Source organism: Spermophilus citellus (assembly GCF_964194105.1).
Source record: "Spermophilus citellus genome assembly, chromosome: 4".
Lineage (NCBI taxonomy): Eukaryota > Metazoa > Chordata > Mammalia > Rodentia > Sciuridae > Spermophilus > Spermophilus citellus.
The window spans coordinates 181,879,930-181,904,880 of record NC_138185.1 but is presented as its reverse complement, the minus strand read 5'-3'; the positions used below and the strand labels follow the sequence as shown (position 1 = coordinate 181,904,880).

At 38.7% G+C, this 24,951-nt stretch overlaps 1 protein-coding gene across 3 annotated transcripts; it reads right to left on the bottom strand.

Annotated features, from left to right (window-relative positions):
* Positions 1-737: 737 nt before the first annotated feature.
* On the bottom strand, positions 738-24,696 carry EAPP (E2F associated phosphoprotein). Of its 3 annotated transcripts, XM_081293627.1 has the most exons (6): positions 24,535-24,696; positions 18,956-19,137; positions 17,598-17,693; positions 15,215-15,332; positions 11,998-12,108; positions 738-1,950 (listed from the first exon to the last, which is right to left on the bottom strand). In XM_081293627.1, exons 1-6 carry the CDS (start codon positions 24,606-24,608, stop codon positions 1,674-1,676), a joined length of 858 nt encoding a protein of 285 aa, XP_081149753.1. In that variant the 5' UTR covers positions 24,609-24,696; the 3' UTR covers positions 738-1,673. The 3 variants fall into 3 exon arrangements, with proteins under 3 accessions (XP_081149753.1, XP_081149754.1, XP_081149755.1); XM_081293628.1 differs by lacking the exon at positions 11,998-12,108 and having other exon boundaries at positions 24,535-24,695; XM_081293629.1 differs by lacking the exon at positions 15,215-15,332 and having other exon boundaries at positions 1,824-1,950; positions 24,535-24,690.
* Between the last annotated feature and the right edge of the window lie 255 nt (positions 24,697-24,951).

Sequence of the window (24,951 nt, the reverse complement as noted above, 5' to 3'; positions counted from 1 at the left end):
CCACCCACAAAACTCATTCTTTATTATCTTCCTGCCTCCACCTCCTTCATATAAACATCATTTAATCACTGGTTCCAACTCTTTCCGTATAGCTTATAGAAAGCCCAGAAGGCAAGTAGTTGAGGACATTTTCCCTTGTGGAATATGCAGGGATCCCTTTTAAACCTTGTTGAGCCCTGATCCATGTGGGGAATCAGTGGTCTAGCTCAGCTTTCAATTTTTTTCTTTTTTTTCAGTGCTGGGGATTGACATGGCTTCATGCATAGTGGGCAAGCATTCTATCACTAAACTGTATACCCAGTCCCCAGTTTTGTCATTTTACAGATGAGAAAACTGCACTTGCCTAGTATGCTTGAGGACCTGAATTCAATCTCCAGCATTCACCACAACTCCCCAAAAATCACATGAGGAAACTGTTTCTCACAAAAATAGACTTGCCCAAGATTAATGTTACAGACCCCATTTAAATACATTTCCTGTCTGTTTTCCTTTGTATCACATTTGCTCTATTAGAAACTATCTAATGCTTTTGGACAGTCCAAATCACTCCCTCTTTAAAAAGGGTAAAGTGCACATATGCCTACAATGCAACTTCCCCTCAAACTGCCACTAATGATTTTTATATTATTAATACTAAAAGAACATACCTTGGTTACTGCCAACAGAAGAAAAAAATGATAGGCACAAGAGGTAACAACAGGATTTTAAGTCAGTCAGAGAGGGAAACTGCTCTTCCTCAAGCATGAATTTTTATTTTAAAGTGTACAATTGTTACAGTTAGAACATTACAACTCCATGGAATTGTAACATTTGCTAAACACTGTCACTCCACAGTGGGGAGGGGGCAAGAATAATTATATTCCTTAGCAAAAACGATGCAGACAGAAGTCTGGGAAATAGTTTCCAATGTAATCATATCAAGGTTATGAATATAGATTGTTGTGCAGATGTTGTTTTTCAGTTTTTCAGTTTGGCAATGCGCATAGGTGGTAGAACCTTTAAGAGGTGGGGCCTAGTGGAAGGTGGTTAGATCACTAGGGTTACTGCCCTGGGAAGGGATTAATATAGTTCTCCAAGGACCTCAGTTAGTCTGAGTAAGCCTAACCTCTGAATCCCTCTCTGGTTTCCTGTATCACCATCTGATCTTTCCCTCTCAAATATGATTTGGCCATGATACTATACTATCCTGCCATTGCCCATGATATGACCCAGTGCCGGGGCGGAGGGGCCCTCACAGAGGCCAAAAAGATGGGAACAGCCATCTGCCTTTAGCCTCCAAAACTCTAAGCTTAATAAACTTCTTTTGTTCATAAAGCACTTGACCTCAGGTATTTTGTTATAGAAAGATAAAATGGATTAAGATACTCAGAAACAAAGATTAGTTATAACTCCAGAACATTTTAATTTTAAAGAGCCTTAATAAACAAAAACCCCAGTTTCCAAATGTCCATCAAAAAGGGAATGAATAATCAGTTCCATCAGTATTCGTAAGAAAACTAAAGGAAAAAAAAAAAGAGGTGAGGAGATAAAGTTTAATAACCATTATTCATAAGATAAAATACTGCTTCCTCAAATAACTCAACATCAATTAATGATATGGATAGACAGAAGGAAAATAACTGTACATATTTGCCTTAAATACAGTATTAGGTAATGCACGCCAGCTGAGCTGTTTAGGAATGGCTTGCTAAAACATTGAAAAAATGAAAGACTTCATCCTTGTCGTAGACTGCCACTTCTGTGGAACATTCTGTACACATGACTGGGTGATAGATTTCTTCCACTTCTGTCTCTGCCTGCTCTGCAGAGTCTTCATGGTTAGACTTCATCTTCTTATAGCCCCGCCTTTTCTTCCTGTTCTCTGAGTTTTTATATCTTAGAACCTCCTCTTTGTTGACAGAACAATTCATCACGAACATTGCTCTATATTGAGTTTTGTAGGATTCATGCCTAAGAGGAAAATGAAATGGAGAATATTAATTTATTTTCTAAATTAACAGTTATTCTTTTAGATAAAATTGAGAAAACCAAAAACTGACTAAAATAAACATGGAAACAAAACAGCAAATTTAAGGAAATCTAAAAGTTGTTTTAAAATAGAAACTTTTTTTTTTAATTTTGTAGTTGTAGATGGGCAGAATGCCTTTATTTTATCTGTTCATTTTTATGTGGTACTAAAGATTGAACTCAGTGCCTCACATGTGCTAGGCAAGTGCTCCGCCACTGAGCCACAACCCCAACCCTAGGAGGAAACTTTTTAATGAACACTAGTATAAAACAATGATGTTATTCAATCCCTGGTACAAAAAAAAAAAAAAAAAACAATGATGTTATATTTGTAATAGATATGCCAATTACACTTATCTGATCATTACACATTATAAATATGTATTGAAATGTCATACTGTACCTCATAAATATGTACAATTACCTTGTAGCAATTAGAAGTCTATTTTTTTTTTAGTTGGATACAATATCCTTAATTTACTTATTTATTTTTATGTGTGCTGAGGCTTGAACCCAGGGCCTTGCACATGCTAGGCAAGCACTCTACCATTGAGCCACAACCCAGCCCCTAGAAGTCTATTTAAAAAAAAAAAAAAAGAAAGAAAAGAAATCTATATCTTATTTATTTATTTAGGTACTGGGGATTGAACCCAGGGGTGCTTTGCCACAAAAATTTCCATAGATACTGCAATATTTAATTGTATCAAGCCTAAAATAAAATGTGGAAGAAACTGAAATATAAATTGGATAGTAAACACCTTCATACCCAGATTCAAGGTGGCTATACTTCGGCTAAAATCAGAAACTCTCAGCCCTCCATCTTCTTTATTTAGGTACTGGGTTTTGAACTCAGGGCCTCATGCATGCTAGGCAAGCTCTCTGTATCCCCAGACCCTTTTGTTTTTTATTTGGAGACAGGGTCTCGCCAAGTTGCCCAGGATGGCCCTAAACTCACAATCCTCTTGGCCTCAGGCTCCCAAATCACTGGGATTACAGACTTGCACCAACATGCCCAGCTTCTTTTTTTTTTTTTTTTTTTTAAAGAGAGAGTGAGAGAGGTGGGGGGGGAGAGAGAGAGAGAGAGAGAGAGAGAGAGAGAGAGAGAGAATTTTTAATATTTATTTTTTAGTTCTCGGCGGACACAACATCTTTGTTGGTATGTGGTGCTGAGGATCGAACCCGGGCCACACGCATGCCAGGCAAGCACACGGCTTGAGCCACATCCCCAGCCCTTGCCCAGCTTCTTTAAAAGTAACTTTTATCCCAGGAAAAAAAAAAAGTTTTTTGAATTGCTCTTTAAACTTTTCATCTTCATACACAATATTTTTCCTTCTCAAGTTGCTATCTTTTTTCCCCATGAACGTCATAAAACAGAAATATCTATCAGGCTAAAAACAGGGGTCTCATTAATTCTAAATGTTACTCTTCACCTTCTCCACTACCACAACCGCCAGGAATTAAGAACATACAAATTGGCTGATGAAGTGGCACACACCTATAATCCCAGCAGCTCAGGAGGCTGAACCAGGAAGATACCAAGTTCAAACCCAGCCTCAGCTACTTAGTGAGTTGCCCTAAGCAACTCAGGGAGACCCCATCTCTAAATAAAATACAAAAAAGGGCTGGGGATGTGCCTCCACGGTTAAGTGCTCCTGGATTCAATCCCTGGTACAAAAAACAAAAAAAGAACATACAAATTGGTGCTTCTCTGGTATCATGGCTTGCATATGAGGTATTCCCCAAAAGCTCCTGTGTTAACATAGGAAATGTTCAGAGGTGAAATTAAATTATAAGAGCTATAACCTAATCAGCTCATCCTAGTTTGAATGTACTAACTAAGTGGTAACTGTAGGCAGGTAAGGTGTGTTTGGAGAAGGTGGGTCACTGGGGCTGTGGTCTGGAAGGGTCCATCTTCTCTGTGACCCCTTCCCTGCTGCCCTGTTCTGAGCAGCTTCCTCTGACACGCCCTTCAGCCATGATGTTCTGTCTTTCTTGGGGCTCAGAACAATGGACTTGGCATACCACGGACTGAACCTCTGACACCATGAGCCAAACTAAACTTATACACCTCTAGTTGTTCTTGTTCATATTTTGGTCATGGTGACAAAAACTGATTAACAAACCTGGTAAAACAATCTTTCAAAACTATGTTCAATGATAAAGAGTTCTAGTTAATGGTACATATGTGAGGAGGTACTTGGATGACTATTCTGTCTCATATCTATAAGAATTTCGTATCACATGCTCACAGTGTTTTTCCCTTTCTCTAAATTTCTTGCATATCAGAACAAATAATTTCTCTGAACTGAGTTCTTGTTTTGTTGTTTTTGTGTGTATGTGGTTTTTTTGTTGTTTAAAAAAAAAAAAAAAAAACACAGGATCTCACTATATGGCCCAAGCTGGCCTTGAACTCATGGGCTCAAGCAATAAATTGAGACTACAGACACATACTACTACACCCAGGTGATCTTGACTCTATCTACAAATTATATAATACACACCCTCACACTCAGGCTCAAAGTAGCCACACTTTGGCTAAAACCTGAAACTCTCAGCCCTTTGTCTTGTATTATTTGAAGTTTAAGTTACATGAGACTCTGAGAAGTATCCATCCAATAAAAAAGCTTCATGGTAGAGCACTTGACTAATGTGTTAGGCACTGGTTTCAAGAGAGAGAGAGAAACAAAGAAAGAGGAAAAAACTATCACTTTAGGGGCAAAAACAACAACAACAACAACAAAATCCCTTTTACTCTACTAGATTGGTTGTTGAGGGTTTTTTTTGTTTTGTTTTGTTTGTTTGTTGGTTGGTTGGTTTTGTTTTTTATTACCAGGGATTGAAGCCGGGGCACTTATATTGAGTTATATCTTAATGACTTTATTTTTTATTTTGAGACAGGGTTTTGCTAAATTGTTTATGGCTTCACTAATTGCCGAGGCTGCCTCAGCCTCACAAATCATTGGGATTACAGTTGTGCACCACCATGCCCAGCTCTTGTTGTTTTTTGTTGTTGTTGTTGTTTTGTTTGGTCTGTTTTGCTTATTTAGTTAGTTAGTTAGTTAGTTATTGATAGACCTTTATTTTTTCATTTATATGTGGTACTGAGAATCTAACCCAGTGCCTCTCACATGCTAGGCAAGTGTGCTACCGCTGAGCCACAGCTCCAGCCCCTTGTTTTGCTTTCTTTGTTTTTGTAGTACTAGGGTTTGAACCCAGGGGCACTCCACCACTTACTATATCACCAGCCCTTTTTAAATTTTATTTTGAAATAGGTTCTCACTGAGTTGCACAGACTGGCTTCAAACTTGCAATCCTGCCTCAGCCTCCCCCATCTACTCCACTGTATCAGAACTCCACATTAATATGTAATAACAACTTTACTAAGACCAATTTCTACTGTGAGATCATAAAGTAACTTAGTTCTTTATAGAACTAGAAAAGCAAACATGAAATTCATTTGGAAAAATGAGACCCAGAATAGCCAAAGCAATCCTTAGCAAGAAGAGTGAAGCAGGTGGCATCACAATACCAGACCTTAAACTATACTACAGAGCAACAGTAACAAAAACAGCATGTTATTGGCACCAAAACAAGACACATAAACCAAGTAGAAGACACAGAAGACACAGAAACAAACCCACATAAATACAGTTATCATACTAGACAAAGGTGCCAAAAACATTCACTGGTGAAAAGATAGCCTATTCAACAAATGGTCCTGGGAAAACTGGAAAGCCACATGTAACAAAATGAAATTAAACCCCTCTCACTCTGCACAAACTTCAACTCAAAGTAGATCACAGACCTAGGCACTAGAACAAAGACCCAGTGCCTAACAGAACAAAAAGTAGGCCCAAATCGTCATCATGTCAGCCTAGAATCTGACTTCCTTAACAAGACAAGAAGTAAAATCAACAGTCGATAAATGGGATGGATTCAAACTAAAAAGCTTCTTCTCAGAAAAGGAAACAATCAATAACATAAAGAGAGTGCCTACAGAATGGGAGAAAATCTTTACCACATGTACCTCAGATAGAGCATTAATCTTCAGAATATATAAAGAACTCAAAAAACACCACCAAAAAACCCAAATAACCCAATCAATAAATGGGCTAAGGAACTCAACAGACACAGAAGAAACACAATCCATCAACAAATATGTGCAAAAATGTTCAACATCTTTAGCAATTGGAAAAATGCAAATCAAAACTTCTCCAAGATTTTATCCCACTCTAGTTAGAATGGCAATTATCAAAAATACAAGCAATAAGCCAGGTGCAGCAGCACATGCCTGAAATCCTAGTGCCTTGGGAGGCTGAGGCAGAAGGATTTTGAGTTTAAAACCAGCCTCAGTAACTTAGCGAAGCCCCAAGCAACTCAGTGAGACCCTGTCTCTAAAATACAAAATAGGATGTGGGGAAAAGGGTACACTTGTTCATTGTTGGTGGGACTGCAAATTGGTGCAGCCAATTTGGAAAGCAGTATGGAGATTTCCTGGAAAGCTGGGAATGGAACCACCATTTGACCCAGCTATTCCCCTTCTCGGTCTATTCCCTAAAGACCTAATAAGAGCATGCTACAGGGACACTGCTACATCGATGTTCATAGCAGCACAATTCACGATAGCAAGATTGTGGAACCAACCTAGATGCCCTTCAATAGATGAATGGATAAAAAAAATGTGGCATTTATACACAATGGAGTATTACTCTGCATTAAAAAATGACAAAATCATAGAATTTGGAGGGAAATGGATGGCATTAGAGCAGATTATGCTAAGTGAAGCTAGCCAATCCCTAAAAAACAAATGCCAAATGTCTTCTTTGATATAAGGGGAGTAACTAAGGACAGAGTAGGGACGAAGAGCATGAGAAGAAGATTAACATTAAACAGGGATGAGAGGTGCGAGGGAAAGGGAGAGAGAAGGGAAATTCCATGGAAATGGAAGGTGATCCTCAGGGTTATACAAAATTACATACAAGAGGAAGTGAGGGGTAAGGGGAAAATAATACAAGTGGAAGAAAAGATTTACAGTAGAGGGGGTAGAGAGAGTAGAGGGGAGGGGAGGGGAGGGGGGATAGTAGAGGATAGGAAAGGCAGCAGAATACAACAGACACTAGAATGGCAATGTGTAAATCAATGGAAGTGTAAATGATGTGATTCAGCAATCTGTATACGGGGTAAAAATGGGAGTTCATAACCCACTTGAATCAAACTGTGAAATATGATATATTAAGAACTATGTAATGTTTTGAACGACCAACAATAAAAAAAGAAAATAAATAAATAAATAAAATAAAATAAAATACAAAATAGGGCTGGCGATGTGGCTCAGTGGTCAAGCACCTAAATTCAATCCCCAATACCACCCCCTGTGGGAAGCCGTTCTCACACATGATTGGGTACTTCCCTGACTTGGTGTGAGGCGCTCAGGCCAGCTGTGTCAGAGCTTTATCCCCACCCTTTTCAAGTGGGAGAGCCTGTCTGTGTGGGGGTGTGACTGACCATTAACCCTGAAACCAATCACTGACCCTGACCTTGGAATGCTGTCCCCCTCGGCCTTCATTGGATGGAATTTTCCCCTGAATTTTTTGTTCCCCAATAAAAGCCCACTCTCTGGCGTGCTTCCCCCTCTCTCCTGCTGGTCTCTTGTGTAAACCTCGCTACCACATCAGGTGGCTTGAGGCAGGAGCCGGGAAGGGCCGCCTCTTAGCTGGGCAAGAAAAAGGTAAATTTAGTTTTATGTGTCTTTATTTTGATCTCACTAGTTAACTTCTATGTTTGGAACCTCTAGTATGAAGCTAGTGTGCTGGTCGCGCAGCAGAACACCCCCCCACCAAAAAAGAGAATACAAGCAATAATAAGTGTTGGTGAGGATGTGGGGGGAAAGGTACACTCATACATTGCCGATGGGACTGAAAACTGGTGCAACCACTATGGAAAACAGTTTGGAGACACCTCAGAAAACTTAGACCCAGCTATTCACTCCTCAGTTTATACCCAAAAAACTTAAAATCAGCATTCTACAGTGACACTGCCATATAATGTTTATAGCAGCTCAATTCACAATAGCTAAACTTTGGAACCAACCTAGGTGTCCTTCAACAGATGAATGGATAAAGAAAATGTGGTATATATACACAATAGAATATTACTCAGCCTTAAAGAAGAATGGAATTATGGCATCTGCTGATAAATGAATGGAGCTAGAGAATATCATGCTAAGTGAAATAAGCCGATCCCCAAAAACCAAAGGCTGAATTTTTTTTTTTTTAAAGAGAGAGTGAGAGAGAGAGAGAGAGAGAGAGAGAGAGAGAAAATTTTCAATATTTTATTTCTAGTTCTCGGCAGACACAACATCTTTGTTGGTATGTGGTGCTGAGGATCGAACCCGGGCCGCACGCATGCCAGGCAAGCGCGCTACCGCTTGAGCCACATCCCCAGCCCCAAGGCTGAATGTTTTATCTGATAGGTGGATGCTAATTCACAATAGGTTGCGGGATGGGGAGGCAGTGCTAGGGAAAAATAGAGTTAATTTAGATTAAGTAGAGGGGAGTGAAGGGGAGGGTTGAGAGGGTAAGAAGGATAGTAGAATGAATCAGACATTATTACCTTACATAAAAATATAACTATACAACCAGTGGGATTCTATATCATGTACAACCAGAAGAATGAGAAATTATACTCCATCTTTGTAGATGTATCAAAGTGCATTCTACTGTCATGTATAACTAATTAGAATAAGTTTTTAAAAATCAAATTACAATACTTAAAAAAATTGACTATTGCAGAGAATCTGAAACCTTAAACTAGCTAATAAAAATAAACTAGACCAGCCAGGCGAAGTGGCTCATGCCTGTAATCCCAGTGGCTGGAAGGCTGAGACAGGAGGATCTCGAGTTCAAAGCCAGTCTCAGCAATTTAAGGAGGCCCTAACAAACTCAGTGAGACCCTATTTCTAAATAAAATACAAAATAGAGATAGGGATGTGGCTCAGTGGTTGACTGTCCCCGAGTTTAATACCAAAAATAATAAATAAAAATATAAATAAATAAATAAACAAACTAGAAAAGCAGGGTGTGGTGGTTCATACATGTAATCTCAGCTACTCTGGAGGCTGAGGCAGTGGGATCACAAGTTGGAGGCCAGCCTCAATAACTAAGCAAGAACCTAAGCAACTTAGTAAGACCCTGTCTTCAAGTAAAATATACAAAGGGATTGGGATACAGTTTACTGGCAAAGCACCCCTGGTTCAAGTCCCAGTACCAAAAGGAAAAAGAAGTCATCTAAATTGGAAAGGAAGAGGTAAAAGTAAATTACCTCAATTATCTCTGCTCAAGGACAGCGTGAACTTTTATGTAGAAAACCCTAAAGCTGGGGCTGGGGTTGTGGCTCAGTGGTAGAGCGCTCATGGAGCACTAGCAAGGCCCTGGGTTCAATCCTCAGCACCACATAAAAACAAATAAATAAAATCAAGGTATTGTGTCCAACTACAACTAAAAAATAAAGAAAACCCTAAAGCTTACACATCTCACATACACACACATATACTCTCACACACAAAAAAACCTGTTAGAGCTAATAAAAATTAAGCAAAGCTTCAGAAATTCGTCACACATATAAATAATTTTCTAGGGGCTGGGGCTGTAGCTCAGAGATAGAGTGCCTGCCTTGCACGTGTGAGGCACTGGGTTCGATCCTCAGCACCACATAAAAATAAATAAAGATATTGTGTCCATCTACAACTAAAAAAAAAAAAAGTGTTTAAAAAAATAATAATTTTCTATACATTAAAAGTGAATAGTCTGAGAAACAAAGTAGAACAGAGGTTGCCAGGGGCTGATGAGATTGGAGAATAGGGAGTTATTATATAATGGGTGCAGAATTCCTGGGATGATCAAAAGTTCTGGAAATGGATGGCGGTGTTGGCTGCATCAGACTATGATAGCATTAATGCCACTGAATTGTACTCTTAAAAATAGTTAAAATTATAAATTTTTATATAGAGTTTACCACAATAAAAAAGTGTATTTTAGAGATGTGACATAATAATAAATATATATTTGTGCTCTGCTTTCAGTTCCTAACACAGAGCTCCTAAAACACTTGCAATTTCCTGAGTGATAACAGCACCTTTTGTTATTACTATAACTTTTGATCTCGGGTCTGTCCCTGACATAAGAGCTTCCAAGATTCTTAGAATCTGTGGAATAATAACATTATATTTTATATGCTAATGAGATATGGAGGCTTGTCTTATATCTAAAAAAAACAAACAAACAGAAAAACCAAGCATGATTGATTGGAGAAGGGTTGAAACTTTTAGATCCATACCCACCCAATCCTACCTCCAGGGAAGGGAAAAGAGCTAGAGATTGAATTAATCACTAATGGCCAATGATTTTGCCAATGGTGTCTATATAATGGAACAAACCTATGCAATTAAACCCATAAAAGTAAAGGGTTCCAAAATCTTCCAGCCTGGTGAACACATCCATGTCCTATGAGGGTATTACATCCCCACAGAGCTCCTGCAGTCAAATGCCTCTACATCTAGCTGTTTTGTTTGTATTCTTTGTAATAAAGGAACCCCTAATTTGTATTCAACTTGAATAGAAATGGAGGTAACTTGAGGACCTACTACTTGATTACTAGCATCAAAAGAAGGAGGTAGTCTTTGAGAATGAACTTAACCTGTGGCGTTGATGCTAACTCCAGGTAGCGAGTCAGAATTAAATTGTAGAACACACAGTGTACAGAAAATTGGAGAAATGCTTTTTGTGAGGAGGGAAAAATCCCAGATTTGGCATCAGAAGTACTATGAGTAGAGAAGTGATTTTTTTCCTTTAAAAGATTATGTAATTCTACAACATAAATGCAATTTCTTTTTTTTTTTTTAAGGAAGAGTGAGAGAGAGTGAGAAAGAGGGAGAGAGAGAGAGAGAACTTTAATATTTATTTTTCAGTATTTGGTGGACACAGCATCTTTGTCTGTATGTGGTGCTGAGGATCGAACCCGGGCCGCACGCATGCCAGGCGAGCGCGCTACCACTTGAGCCACATCCCCAGCCCCATAAATGCAATTTCACTGAATCCTTATTATTACTGAGAAATGCTTTATTTAAAAGGCTACTTCTAGCTGGGTGTGGTGGTGCATCCCAGCAGCTCAGGAGGCTGAGACAGAAGGATTGCAAGTTCAAAGCCAGCCTCAACAAAAGCAATGTGCTAAGCAACTCAGCGAGAACCTGTCTCTAAATAAAATACAAGGGGCTGGGGATGTGGCTCAAGAGGTAGCGCGCTCGCCTGGCATGCGTGCGGCCCGGGTTCGAACCTCAGCACCACATACCAACAAAGACGTTGTGTCCGCCGAGAACTAAAAAATAAATATCTAAAAAAAAAAATTCTCTCTCTCTCTCACTCTCTCTCCTCTCTCACTCTCTCTTTAAATAAATAAATAAATAAACAAACAAACAAATAAATAAATAAAATACAAAATAGGGCTGGGGATGTGGCTCAGTGGTCAAATAATCCTCAGTACCAAAACAAAAACAAAAACAGAAACAAGGAGCTTAGCAACTCAGTGAGACCCTAGCTCCAAATAAAATATGAAATAGGGCTGGGGATGTGACTAAGTGGTCGAGTTCAATCCCCAGTACCAAAAAAAAAAAAGAAATAATAAAAAGCTACTCTGGGCTATACATGTTGCACAAGGGTGGAGTACTTGCCTAACATGTATAGACCCTGGGTTTATTTCCCAGTGTCACCAAAAAAAAAAAAAAAAAAAAAAAAAAATTAATTAATTAATTTTAAAAAGCTACTTTTTTACAGAACCATGCATAGTCAAAATTATAAAGAGATTAGTCATGTAACACAAAGGATATGGGTACAGAACTATATCAGAATTCCTGAGTAACAAAAGTCTATTTGTGATTTGAACAAAGGACTACCAATTTTTTTTTTCCCTGTGTGTGTTTAACCATTCATCCATTACCTTTGACAATCAAGGCACAGTGTCGTCATGCAAGCTGGGCAATTCAAAACAGCATCACTATTTGGAACAGGCTGTTGATGACGTGGCCTCTGTAACCCAAAACCATGATAACTGGAATGCAAAAAGAAATTAAGAAAAAAACACATTAAAATCTTGCTTCTAATGCAAGTCTCCAATTAAAGGAACCATTAAGCCAGGTGTGGCAGCCCACACCTATAATCCAAGCTGATGGAGAGGCTAAGGCAGGAGAATCAAAAGTTTAAGGCCAACCTGGGCAACTCAATGAGTCCCTGTCTCAAAATAAAATTTAAAAAGGGCTGGGGATGTAGCACAGTGGTAGCACCCCTGGGTTCAATCTCTATACTAACAAAAAAACCAAAATCCCATCTTACATCATTGATAAATTTTGTTACCAGACTAAAGAGCTACACTGTAAGTTCCTTGACCATCTCAATATTTATTACTTACAGCACTTAAGGGCTGGGGCTAAAGTACAATGGCAGAGTATTTGCCTAGCACATGTGAGGCACTGGGTCCAATCCTTAGCACTACATAAAAATAAACAAAATAAAGGCATTCTGTCCATCTACAACTACAAAAAAGTTTAAAAAGTTACTTAAAAATATATTATTTATAGCATTTAAAATGTTCATCCCATGGCTATGAGTAATCAAAAAATATTCATTAAATAAACACGGGGGCAAAGGAAAAAGTGATGTATAAATAGAACAAGAAGAGAAAAACTGGATAAGGCTGGAAAGCAAAAGTTAAAGATGGTATACAAAGATCCCCCACCAATAGTAATCTCTCCAGACTTGAAAAATATAGATATCTGGACCCCACCAGAGGTGAAACAAGTCCTCCTAGGTGTTAATCATGTAGCTCAGGAGTAGAGCACATGCCTAGCATGTGAGAGGCACATCCCCAGCATTACATAAAAAATCACCACCTCAAATAAGATTCAAAGGTCTGCATTTCAATCTGCCCTGGTGATTCTGAAACATAACAGGTTGGCAAAGCACTAGATAATGGTGGTAAGTTGCCTACCTTTTAGTTTTGTGACAAATTAGCCTTTACATCAAAATAAAATTTGTAAACCTTGTATACTGCTGGGGGAAATGCAAAATGCTTCAGTCATTGTAGAAAATAGTGGTGATCCCTCAAAAAGTTAAATACAGCCAGGCACGGTGGTACATGCCTGTTAATTCCAGCAGCTTGGGAGGCTAAGACAGGAAGATCACAAATTCAAAGCCATCCTTGGCAAAAAGCAAGGTGCTAAGCAACTCAGTGAGACCCTGTCTCTAAAAACATATAAAACAGGGCTGGGGATGTGGCTCAGTGGTCAAATGCCCCTGAGTTCAATCCCCAGTACTACCCCCCACCCCCCCCACAAAAAGGTTAAATACAGGGCTTGGGGTACGGCTCAGTGGTAGGGTACTTGCCTAGCACATGTGAGGTCCTGGGTTTGATCCCTACTACCACACGAAAGTTAAATATAGAATTACCATATGATGTAACAGTTCCATTCCTGGGCATGTAACCAAAAGAAATGAAAGTATAGACGTAATAGATAACTGTACATCAATATTCACAGCAACACTATTCCCAATAGTCAGAAGGAAAAACAACACAAATGTTCCTCAATGAATGAATGGATAAACAAACTGATCTATGTATATACATACAAGGAAATATTATTTAGCCATAAAAAGGAAAGAAGTAGTAATATATGCTACAATGTAGATGAACCTCAAAAACATGACCAGTGGAAGAAATCAAATACAAAAAGTCACATATTGTAGAATATTCCATTAGCTGAAATATCAAAAATGGTAAATCCACTGAGATAGAACACAGATCTGGAACACAATATGTGTTCCCATATTTCCAGGGGATATGGGAAGAGAGAGAAAAACTACTTAATACAGGATTTTCCTTTTGAGATGATAAAAATTATAAAAATGGTTTGAAACTAGACAGAGGTAGTGATACACACCACTAGATTGTTCACTTTAAAATGGACACTTTTGCCAGGTACAGTAGTGCATGCCTATATCCCTATTATTTGGGAAGCTGAGGCAGGAGGCTTCCAAGTTTTGAGGTCAGCCTCAGCAAGTGAATGACAGCCTATCTCAAAAAAATAAAAAGGGTGGGGATGTAACTCAGAACACCCCTGGGTTCAATCCCAAGTAATGAAAAAAAAAAAATGCTATGTCCATATATGAATATACCACAATAAATCCCACATACAATTATAATGCAATAATTAAAATAATAATAGTAATCATAGAAGGGAGATCAGTAGAGTAGAGCAAGCAAATCAAAGAAAGGGAAGAGAGAAAGGAAAGGGAAAGTACTAGGGAATGAGACTGATCAAATTATGTTAATACATGTACAAATATGGCATAAGGAATCCCAGTATTATGTATAATCATAATGCAGCAACAAAAATATATAAAAAATAAACAAAATGGTCAATTTCAGGTTATGTGAATTTTAAAAAAATCTAATTTGTGAATGGAACAAATCAGGTACTAAACAATATCTTCTCTTCATCCACATAAACTCTTTTTTTTAGTTGTAGTTGTCAATACCTTTAATTTTTTATTTATTTATTTTTATGTGGTGCTGAGGATTGAACCCAGGTCTCGCACATGCTAGGTGAGTGGTCTACCACTGAGCCACAACCCCAGCCCCACATAAACTCTTAATCTCAATGTAATTCAAAACTGTATCTATTCTGCGGGGTGTGGTGGCACACACCTGTAACCCCAGCAGCTTGGGAGGCTGAGACAGGAGGATTGCGAGTTCAAAGCCAGCCTCAGTAACTGTGAGGCACTAAACAAGTCAGTGAAACCCTGTCTCTAAATAAAATAAAAAATAGGGCTGGGAATGTGGCTCAGTGGTCAAGTACCCTCCTGAATTCAATACCTGGTACCAAAAAGAAAAAATTGTGTCTATCTGAAAAAAGTCAGTTTTGTTTCTTGAAGGGAGAGATTGACTACAACAGTTTGAACTCAACAGTAGTTTTTAAAAATGAGTTGTTTAATAAAATTTGCTGATTATTTTCAAAATAAATTTGCAGGTTTTTTTCTTCAAACCTCTTTGTTGTGTGTGTATGTATATAAACATAGACATATATAAAATACAAATGTAGTAAAAATCATTTTCAACCATTTTTTCCTAAAGAGTCTAAATATTAAATTTAAATTCTTACCCCCTTCTCTGTGCATCAACCCAGGCCTGGTCTCTGTTATCTTTTTCAGGATCATATAGTAATTCATCATTTGTTGGAATCCTGTGTCGTTTCTTCTTTTTTTTCTTGGTCACCTGTGCTAATGTTTTTAAAAGTTAAGGATATAGCTAAGTATCGTTGGTAAAGTTCACACTTCTTTAACATAAAATGAAGAATCTCCTGTTTACCAAGCTACATATTTATTTTAATTATCCTTAAAAAGAAAAAATTTTTTTTCTCTTTTTTTGGTGGTGAGGGTAATGAGGATTGACCCAGGTGGGCTCTACCACTGAGCTACATGCCCAGCCCTTTTTGTTTGTTTTTTGTTTTTTTTTTTGAGACAGGATCTCACCAAGTTATCAAGGCCAGCCCGGGCAACTTAGTGAGACCCTGTCTCAAAATAAAAAATAAAAAGGCCTAGGGATATAGTGCATCAGTAGAGCAACCTGTATTAAATCCCTAGTATCAGAAAAAAATAATTGGAATACAGGGCTGGGAGCATAGCTCAATAGTAGAATGCTTGCCTAGTATGCTCAGGGCCCTGGATTTGATCCCCAGAACAAGGAAGGAAAAAGGAAAGGAAAAGAGGAAAGAAAGAAGCTAGGCATAGTAGCACATGCCTGTAATCCCAGCTGCTCTGGAGCTGAGGCAGGAGGATCACAAATCCAAGGCCAGTTTGGGAACTTAACTTAGACCCTGTCTCAAACTAAAAAATAAAAATGACTAGGGATGTGGCTCAGTGGTAAAGCAGTCCTAGGTTCAATCCCCAGAACTGTAAAACAATTAAAAAAGAAAGAAAAAAGGGCTGGAGTTGTGGCTCAGTGGTAGAATGCTCGCTCAGCACGTGCAAGGACCTGGGTTCAATCCTCAGCACCACATAAAAATAAAAAAATAAAGGTATTGTGTCCAATTACAACTAAAAAATAAATATTTACAAAAGAAAGAAAGAAAGAAAAAAAAAAAACCCAGAGCTGCCTACATATATTAGACTTCTGTTTGTTCTGTTTTGTAGTACTAGGGGTTGAACCCAGGTTTGTTCTAAAACTGAGCTACACTCCCAGCCCTTTTTTAATTTATTTTATTTTGAGATGGGGTCTCTAGGTTGTCCAAGCTAGCCTGGACCTTGTGATCCTTCTGCCTTAGTCTCCCAAGTGATGAAATTATAGGCGTGTGGGCTGGGGATGTGGCTCAAGCGGTAGCGCGCTCGCCTGGCATGCGTGCGGCCCAGGTTCGATCCTCAGCACCACATACCAACAAAGACGTTGTGTCCGCCAAGAACTAAAAAATAAATATTAAAAATTCTCTCTTACTCTCTCTCCTCTCTCACTCTCTTTAAAAAAAAAAAAAAACCTAATTTAAAAAAAAAAAAAAGAAATTATAGGCATGTGACACCATATCTAGCACATACATTACTTTTTTTTTTTTTAAAGAGAGAGTGAGAGAGGAGAGAGAGAGAGAGAGAGAGAGAGAGAGAGAGAGAGAGAGAATTTTTTAATATTTATTTTTTAGTTCTCGGCGGACACAACATCTTTGTTGGTATGTGGTGCTGAGGATCGAACCCGGGCCGCACGCATGCCAGGCGAGCGCGCTACCGCCTGAGCCACATCCCCAGCCCCATACATTACTTTTTAAATTTATTCTAGCGCACCAATATTTTAAGTAATGATATAAAAGTATAAAACGTCCTTTTAAATATAAATTTGTTATTTTGTATATTCCAGTGTAATTCCTTATGTAATTAGCTTTTCCAACAAGCTAGGAAAAATTCTTCAGGAAAGTAAAAATACAGAAAAAATGCAAGTATGAAAACAAATGTTGAGCCGAGCACATTGGCACATGCCTGTAATCCCAGAAGCTCTGGAGGCTAAGGCAGGAGGATCTCAAGTTCAAAGCCAGCCTCAGCAAAAGCAAGGCACTAAGCAACTCAGTGAGACCTTGTCTCTAAATAAAACACACACAAAGAAAGGACTGAGGATGTGGCTCAGTGGTTAAGTACCCCTGGGTTCAATCCTCAATACCAAAAAAAAAAAAAAAAAAAGATATAAAAAGAAAACAAATGTTACTAGTCTGAAGGACCTAGAAGGAGTCTGGGGAAAGATCCCTGAGCCCTGAGCAGGGGAAGTACTAAGTCAGGACACATTCTCCCCTTCCCTAGCACACCCATGCAGTGCTGCTGATAATGCCATGTACTCATAAGTCTTTGTTCCCAGCTTTTATTACTAATCAATCTGTTTTTATTTTCACATCTACCACCTGAAATTTCTTAAAAAATAAAACTCAAAAAAAAAAAAATCCTAATATCAACTAGTGAGGTAAACCTTTTTCATAAAATATTACTGCTAAGGCTGATAGATATGTTATTTACCTGCTTTGTCTTCATCCTCAGAATCTGAATCAAAATATATATCATCATAATACTTTGCCGGAGCTATTCCAACTTTATTATTTCCTGAAGAAGACCCTATGAAAACCAGAAATGGAGTTTATAGACTAATCATACATAATTCATAAGAAAAAACTTCCATGTCTTCTTCCATTACCACAAAGTAATATCAACTTATTCACAATCTCATTTGGATGGTTAAATATTTTCACATAGTGACATATTTTATTTTATGCCCTATGCAATTACAGAAAACTGCCCCCCCACCTTAATTTAGTGTTCTAAATCTTTTTTCCTTCCCAAAAATCTAATTAAATTTTGAAGGGGCTGGGGTTGGAGTTTAGTGGTAGCACACTTGCCTGGCATGTGTGAGGCACTGGGTTCGATTCTCAGCACCACATATAAATAAATAAATAAAATAAAGGTCTATCAATAACTAAAAAAAAAAATTTTTTAAAGGCCACCTTTTCAGGTTGCCCATATACAAATTTCTATCTTTCAGACAGGGAGTGCACTGTGAAGAACGGGGAATGAGTATCTTTTTTTAAGGGAGCTTAATAGAAAGAAAAGCTCTAAGGAAAGGCAAGGAAATGAGGAAGACAAACTCTTCCTCTCTTCAACTGTACTCAGTTCCATACTATTACCTATACTTATGTCATTCCATGCCTGTCTCCCTCATTCTTCCTCTAATTAACAGTTGCTTTAGTTGTTGTTGTTGTTGTTGTTATTATATGCTTTCAGTTCTTACCAGTTAATACATAATATACCAATATATCAACATGAAAACCAGTGCACAAGAGTCCTACTTTCACAAATTAGATTTTGGGTCAGGTACATTTTACAAAAAGACCAAATTTAAAATATAAAATGTTTTATTACTTACTAAAATAGGAATTTATGATGATACATCAATAAATCTGCTATCAGTGACATCTAATGTCCAAAATAACTACAAGACTCATGTGTCTTTCTTTTTATCCTTGAGTAAAAACTACAAAAGGAAATTATCCAAATAAATAATGCTAAATAGTATCTTTTCAACAACGCATGACATTTTCCCATAGTCATCAAAGAAAATTCTGGTTCAGTTGCCAAACATAATTCCTTCACCCAGTTAGTATTTACTGTGCACCTATAGAAAGTTCTGGAGACACAGAGCATGAGTAAGCTTCCTGTCCTATGGAGCTTATAAAAATAGGTATAAAAACCGAATCAAAAGCGTATCTGTTCCAGGGCTGGGGTTGCGGCTCAGCAGCAGAGTGCTTGCCTAGCACATTCGAGGCCCTGGGTTTGATTCTCAGCACCGAATGTAAATACATAAATAAATAAATAAAGGGTACCTGTTCCTAGAGAAGATAATTTGTCCTCCATTGTTTTTATAGTAGAATTCAATTCAGCTTCCATTTCTTTTTCAAATTCATCTTCACTAGATGACTCACTTTCTCCAGTAAGACATTCTCTGATGAGTTTTCGTTTTTGGTCTGGAGTTCCATGTAAAAGCACATCCACTTCATCTTCAGAGCTAAATACATATAAATCAGAGGATATAAATATTAAAAAATTAAAATCACTCAAAATTCATTCTCATCATCTCACTGTTTAATAATTTTGACTTTACAAGGTTACATTTGATATTATATATAGCAATTCTCACTTGGTAAATCAATTGTCTTGCTTATTTCCATTTATTTATCTATCTACCTACCTACCTATCTATTTAGTTATTTACAAATGGAGTCTATGTGCCCAGCATGACCTCAAACTTATGGGCTCAAGTGATCCTTCTGCCTCAGCCTCTCAAGTAGCTGGGACTACGGTGTGTGCCAATAGAGTGCTGGACTCCAAATTTTTTAAAGTCTATATAACATTTCCTCTTATAGATGCCATACATTTATTTCTAAACTTTTTGTTATTAAATGTTACAATGAACATTTCTGTGTATGTAACTTCTTTAGGATAAATGTCTAGAACTAACATCATTCTGACTTATTGTATTATCATATTACTTTCAAAAATCATTGTACCAATTCATAATTCCATCAAAAATAAAAAGTTTACTTCACAGAACTGGCAGCTTTTTAAGTTTTGAATACTTAAATAAGACATATACAGGTGCCAGGTTGTAGTCAGTAGTATAGCGCTTGCCTAGCACATGTAAGGTACTGGGTTCAATCCTCAGCACCACATATAAATAAATAAATAAATGGTATTGGGTCCATCTACAAATAAAAAAATTTTTAAAGCTATAAAATGTTAACAAAGTAAATTAAATGCCTGTGAAATTTTCAATGTAATCTGAAGTACATAAATAATATTCAATTACTCACGGACTAGTGAACAGATACAGAATATTCCTGATTTGACTTCTCTGTTCTGTTTTAGAATAGTGCTTTTGCTGGGCATGGTGGCACACAACTACAATCACAGCTGCTCAAGAGGCTGAGGCAGGAGGATGGAGAAAGTTCAACGCTAGCCTCAGTAATTTGCAAGATTCTAACAAAATAAAAGGGGCTCAGGGTATAGCTCAGTAATAGAGCACCCCTGGATTCAATCCCCAGTACTGGAAGGAAAAACCAAAAGTAAATCAGAAAAATACAATTCACACCAATTTCAATAAAGACTGAGGCTTTAGCCATTACCACTATTTTCACTCAGGTCCTTTTAGCCCTGCTTGTACTACTATACGTTAAGGATCTCTAGGCCTCCAAACTCATCATTTTCACTCCACCCTTAATCCTATTGCCAGACTATTTTTCCTAAATTACTCTCATCTCATCACAACCCAACTCAGGAGCCTTCCATGGTCAATCCTCTGAGCACACCATTAAAAATACCCTTCAATCCCAGAGGCTCAGGAGGCTGAAGCAGAAGGATTGTGAGTTCAAAACCAGTCTCAGCAAAAGCAAGGTGCTAAGCCACTCAGTGAGACCTTGGCTCTAAATAAATACAAAAAAAGGGCTGGGGATGTGATCAAGTGCCCCTGAGTTCAAGCCCCAATACCAAAAAAAAAAAAAAAAAACTGGCTCCAACAAATCTTATCAACTTTACCCGTATACAGGATCTCTATATTATTTCCTGCCCTCTATCTAGCTAACAAGGGGCAATTTTGCCTCCCAGGGCATATTTAACATGACTAGAGAAATTTTTGATTGTCACCACTGGGCACAGGGAGAATAGGCTACTTGCACACAATGGCTACAGGCCAGGGATGCTGTTAAACATCCTATAATGGGGCTGGGGATGTGGCTCAAGCGGTAGCGCGCTCAACTGGCATGCGTGCGGCCCGGGTTCGATCCTCAGCACCACATACCAACAAAGATGTTGTGTCCGCCGAGAACTAAAAAATAAATATTAAAAATTCTCATATTCTCTCTCTCTCTCTCTCTCTCTCTCTCTCTCTCTCTCTCTCGCTCTCTCCCCTCTCTCGCTCTCTCTTTAAAAAAAAAAAAATCCTATAATGCACAAGATATCCCCTGCAAGTGGAGCACAGTGGCGCATGCCTGTAATCCCAGTGGCTCAGGAGGTTGAGGCAGGAGGATCATGAGTTCAAAGCCAGCCTCAGCAAAATCAAGGCACTAAATAATATTATTTAGAGATCTTATCTCTAAATAAAATACAAAATAGGGCTGGGGATGTGGCTCAGTGGTCACATGCCCCTGAGTTCAATCCTTTGGTACCAAAACCAAAACAAAACAACAACAAAAAAAGATATCTCCCAACCAAAGAGAACCCAATATGCCATCCAGTGCTGTCAAGTTTGAGAAACTCTGATCCTATAATCCACTATTTCAAAAGTGTGAAATGTAAATTATTTTAAGAGGTAGCAGGATGATCAGCCTAATAAGTTAACACTGCTGATGGGAATGTGAAATAGTACAGCTTGGCAGTTTCATATAAAATAAATTATGCAACTATTACACAACCCAACCTTTGTAGTCCTAGGCATTTACCCCCCAAAAAAATGAAAACTTAAGTTCACCCAAAAACCTATACATGAATATTTATAATAGCTTTATTCTCAACAGCCAAAACTAGAAACAACTCAAATGCCATTCAATGAGTAAACTGTGGAATACTACTTAGCCATTAAAAAAAAAAGGAATGAACTAGTGATATATGCAACAACCTGGATGAGTCTCTAGAGAATTATGCTGAGTGAAAAAGAGCCAAACCCAAAAGGTTACACAGTGTATGGTTCCATTCACACAGCATTCCTAAAATGACAAAATTATAGAAATGGAGAAGTGGTTGCCAGGAGTTAGGTAGGGCACAGAGGTGAGAAGGAAGTGGGCATGACAATTAAAGAGCAGCAAAAGGGATCCATGTGGTGATAAAATGCTCTGTATTTTGACTGTCATGGTCCATATCCTAGCACTATAGTTTTCTAATATGTTAACACTGGAGAAAACTGTGAAATGTATACAGGATCTCTCTATTATTTCTTACAACTCCTTGTGAATCTATAATAACTTCAAAATAAAAAGTTTTTTAAAAATTGAGTCAGAAGACAAGAGCATTCCTCTTTTTGCAAATTTTCTCCATTCCTTGTAGTTATTTCAAGACAAGTCATAGTCTTTAGCACTGCTGGAAGAGGCAAAACAAGCTCAGCATATTCTTGTTGAGTTTGCCAAGAATGCAAGGTTCTGACCACTCTTCACTCAGGCCATTTCTCAGCATTGTGTTTGCAGCAAGCCACCCTGAGGAATGAGATAACGTTTCCTTCCAGCACAGAGAGTAGGTTTATTTATTGTCAGCTCTGAAAGAGGTGATTCTCTTAAGTATTCTTTAATCACCACACAAACCCACAGAATATGCAGATTCATCTAGCACTATCCCTTCTTGGAACCCCTGTAGGATGCAGAAGTAAGAGCAACCAACATGACATGATGCTTGTTATGCTACTTGTAGTCTTTTCTCTGACCCAGAAGTCTCATATCTTCTGCCAGTTTCCATCAAACAGCAACAGGCTTTGTTTTCTGTTTAATTAGTGTAAAAATAAATCCTAACAGAGACTTCTTAACCATCTAACACCAATATCTCCTTTTTCTTTCCTTTTTTGGGGGGAGGAGGTGGTAACTAGGGATTGAACCAGAGGCATTGTACCACTGAGCTACATTCCCCATTCTTTTTCGAGACAGGATCTCGCTAAATTGCTGAGTATAGCCTTGAACTTTCAATCCTCCTGCCTCAACCTCCAGAGCAGACATCACACCAATACCAATCTCTTTTTAAAATAACATTGAGGTCAGAGCCTTCAGCAAGCAATGCTGTCTAATAACATTATTTTCTTTTCACAATATTTATAATTACCTTACCAGTGGCAACTGTCATAAGGTTATAAAGCTTCCTTAAAGAAATTTAATTTCAACTGGGCACAGTGGTGCACACCTGTAATCCCAGCTGCTTGGGAGACTGAGGCATGACAGTTAAAAAGCAGCAAGAGGGATCCATGTGGTGATATTTTATAAGAAGGACTTAAAAAGTCCAGGTCAGCCTCAGCAATTTAGGGAGAACCCCTCTAAAAATAAAATTCAAAAAGGTCTGGGGGTATGTGGGGGAGGGTGTGGCTCAGTGGTATAGAACCCCTAGGTTCAATCCACAATGGGGCAGGGTACAAAGAAATTTAACTATAAAAATGTAATTGACTGGGCTGGGATTGTGGCTCAGAGGTACAGCGCTAGCCTAGCATGTGTGAGGCACTGGGTTCCATCCTTAGCACCACATAAATTAAAATAAAGACATTGTGTCCACCTATAACTAAAAAATAAACATTAAAAAAAGTAATTGACCTTAAGAAAAATATTAAGTCAATAACAACACAGGTGTACATGGAGATAACAGAATAATTCAAATCCAGGAAACACTGCTATATTCCAATCAAACTGAATTACTAAGTAATGTAGCTCCTTTCACAGATAATACCTATTAACTGAAACTTTTTCACAGGGAATCTTAGTATCCATTCTCACTCTTCACCACAGAAATCCTTTCAGCAATCTGATCTTCCATGTCTACAACTGTTCCCCAGAACAGTGAGGAAACATTGTGAACGAATGAAGTACTTCACAGAAAGCTTCATGAGACAGAATTAACTTTTTAAAGTTTATGAATACGACCCACTGACAGATACAGAAACAGCTAAATTTGACAGGAAATCTCTTGATAATATAACTACAAATTTCCCTCATGTAGGATAAATCCTCTCTTCTGGAAATTCCCATGGAACTTCATCTGGGTCTATTTCAGTCCATCATTTTCTAAAATGCTCTTCCAAAATATATGCTTTATCTTATTAACCCTATATAATGTAAGCCTTTGAAAACCAAGGCTTTTAGTGATTTATCTCTGTAGCCCACAACAAACATACAGTAGTAAAATTGCCTGTTCAATATTCCCTTATTTCTGTTTCACAGGTCAGTCTTTTAGATAGACACTTCAGAGATTGGGGCTGTAGCTCAGCAGTAGAGGACTTAACCAGGCAAGTGTGATCGCGGCTCTGGGTGATCAAAAAAGGCACTTCACATGAAGTCCTGTGACCATCACAATACACTTACGATATATCTCCATACTTATTATATTTCCTTTTTTATAGATGTAAAACCGAGGAAAAGTGACTTGCCTTGGGTCACGCTGCTTGCAAAATGTAGAGGCAGAATTCAATCTCACGGTCTTTATAGATTACGTTTGGCCCCCAGTGACTCCGGAAGAGCCCTGGCGCTGACGTCTGGCCCACCTCCCCAAGGGCTGCGCGACCCCACCAGGAGCCCCCGTTGGCCTCCCACAACCGTAGTGGGATGCTAGGGGCCCCGAGCCTCTGGCCGACAGTCGGCACAAGCCAGGGAGGCGCAGCAAATGGAGACGCTCAAAGGCTGAGCCTCAGCCCGAAACCTTAGGGGACTACGGTGGGTCGGGGGCCCACCTGCTCAAAGCTGGCTCCTCGTCGCTAGGCTCTTCAACCGCGTAGGGGTCGTAGTCATCCTGCAGCCGGTTCATGGCGGCCTAAAGCTGCCTACACCGTCCACTGCCTGTCAGCAGCGTCTCTGTTTACTCCGCGGGTACTTTCCCTAAAGCGTCCCCGACTCCACTTCCGCCCGCACTTCCGGTCCTCCCTGCGCTCTAGCGCAGTTGGTCCCAGTGGGGTGTGGGGCAGGGGTTCCGGGAGATGCGGTGTGGGGTCATATCAGGTCCCTTCGCAGCTTATTCTTAGGTGAAAATAATAAACAGTACCTTCATAAATGGCAGTCTCTGAGATGGATCCTCTACAGTCAGTGTCTTACTTGACTTACGAAGCAGAAACCTAGACGGTATTCCAACTCCTGGAGCACCCGCGTCCCTC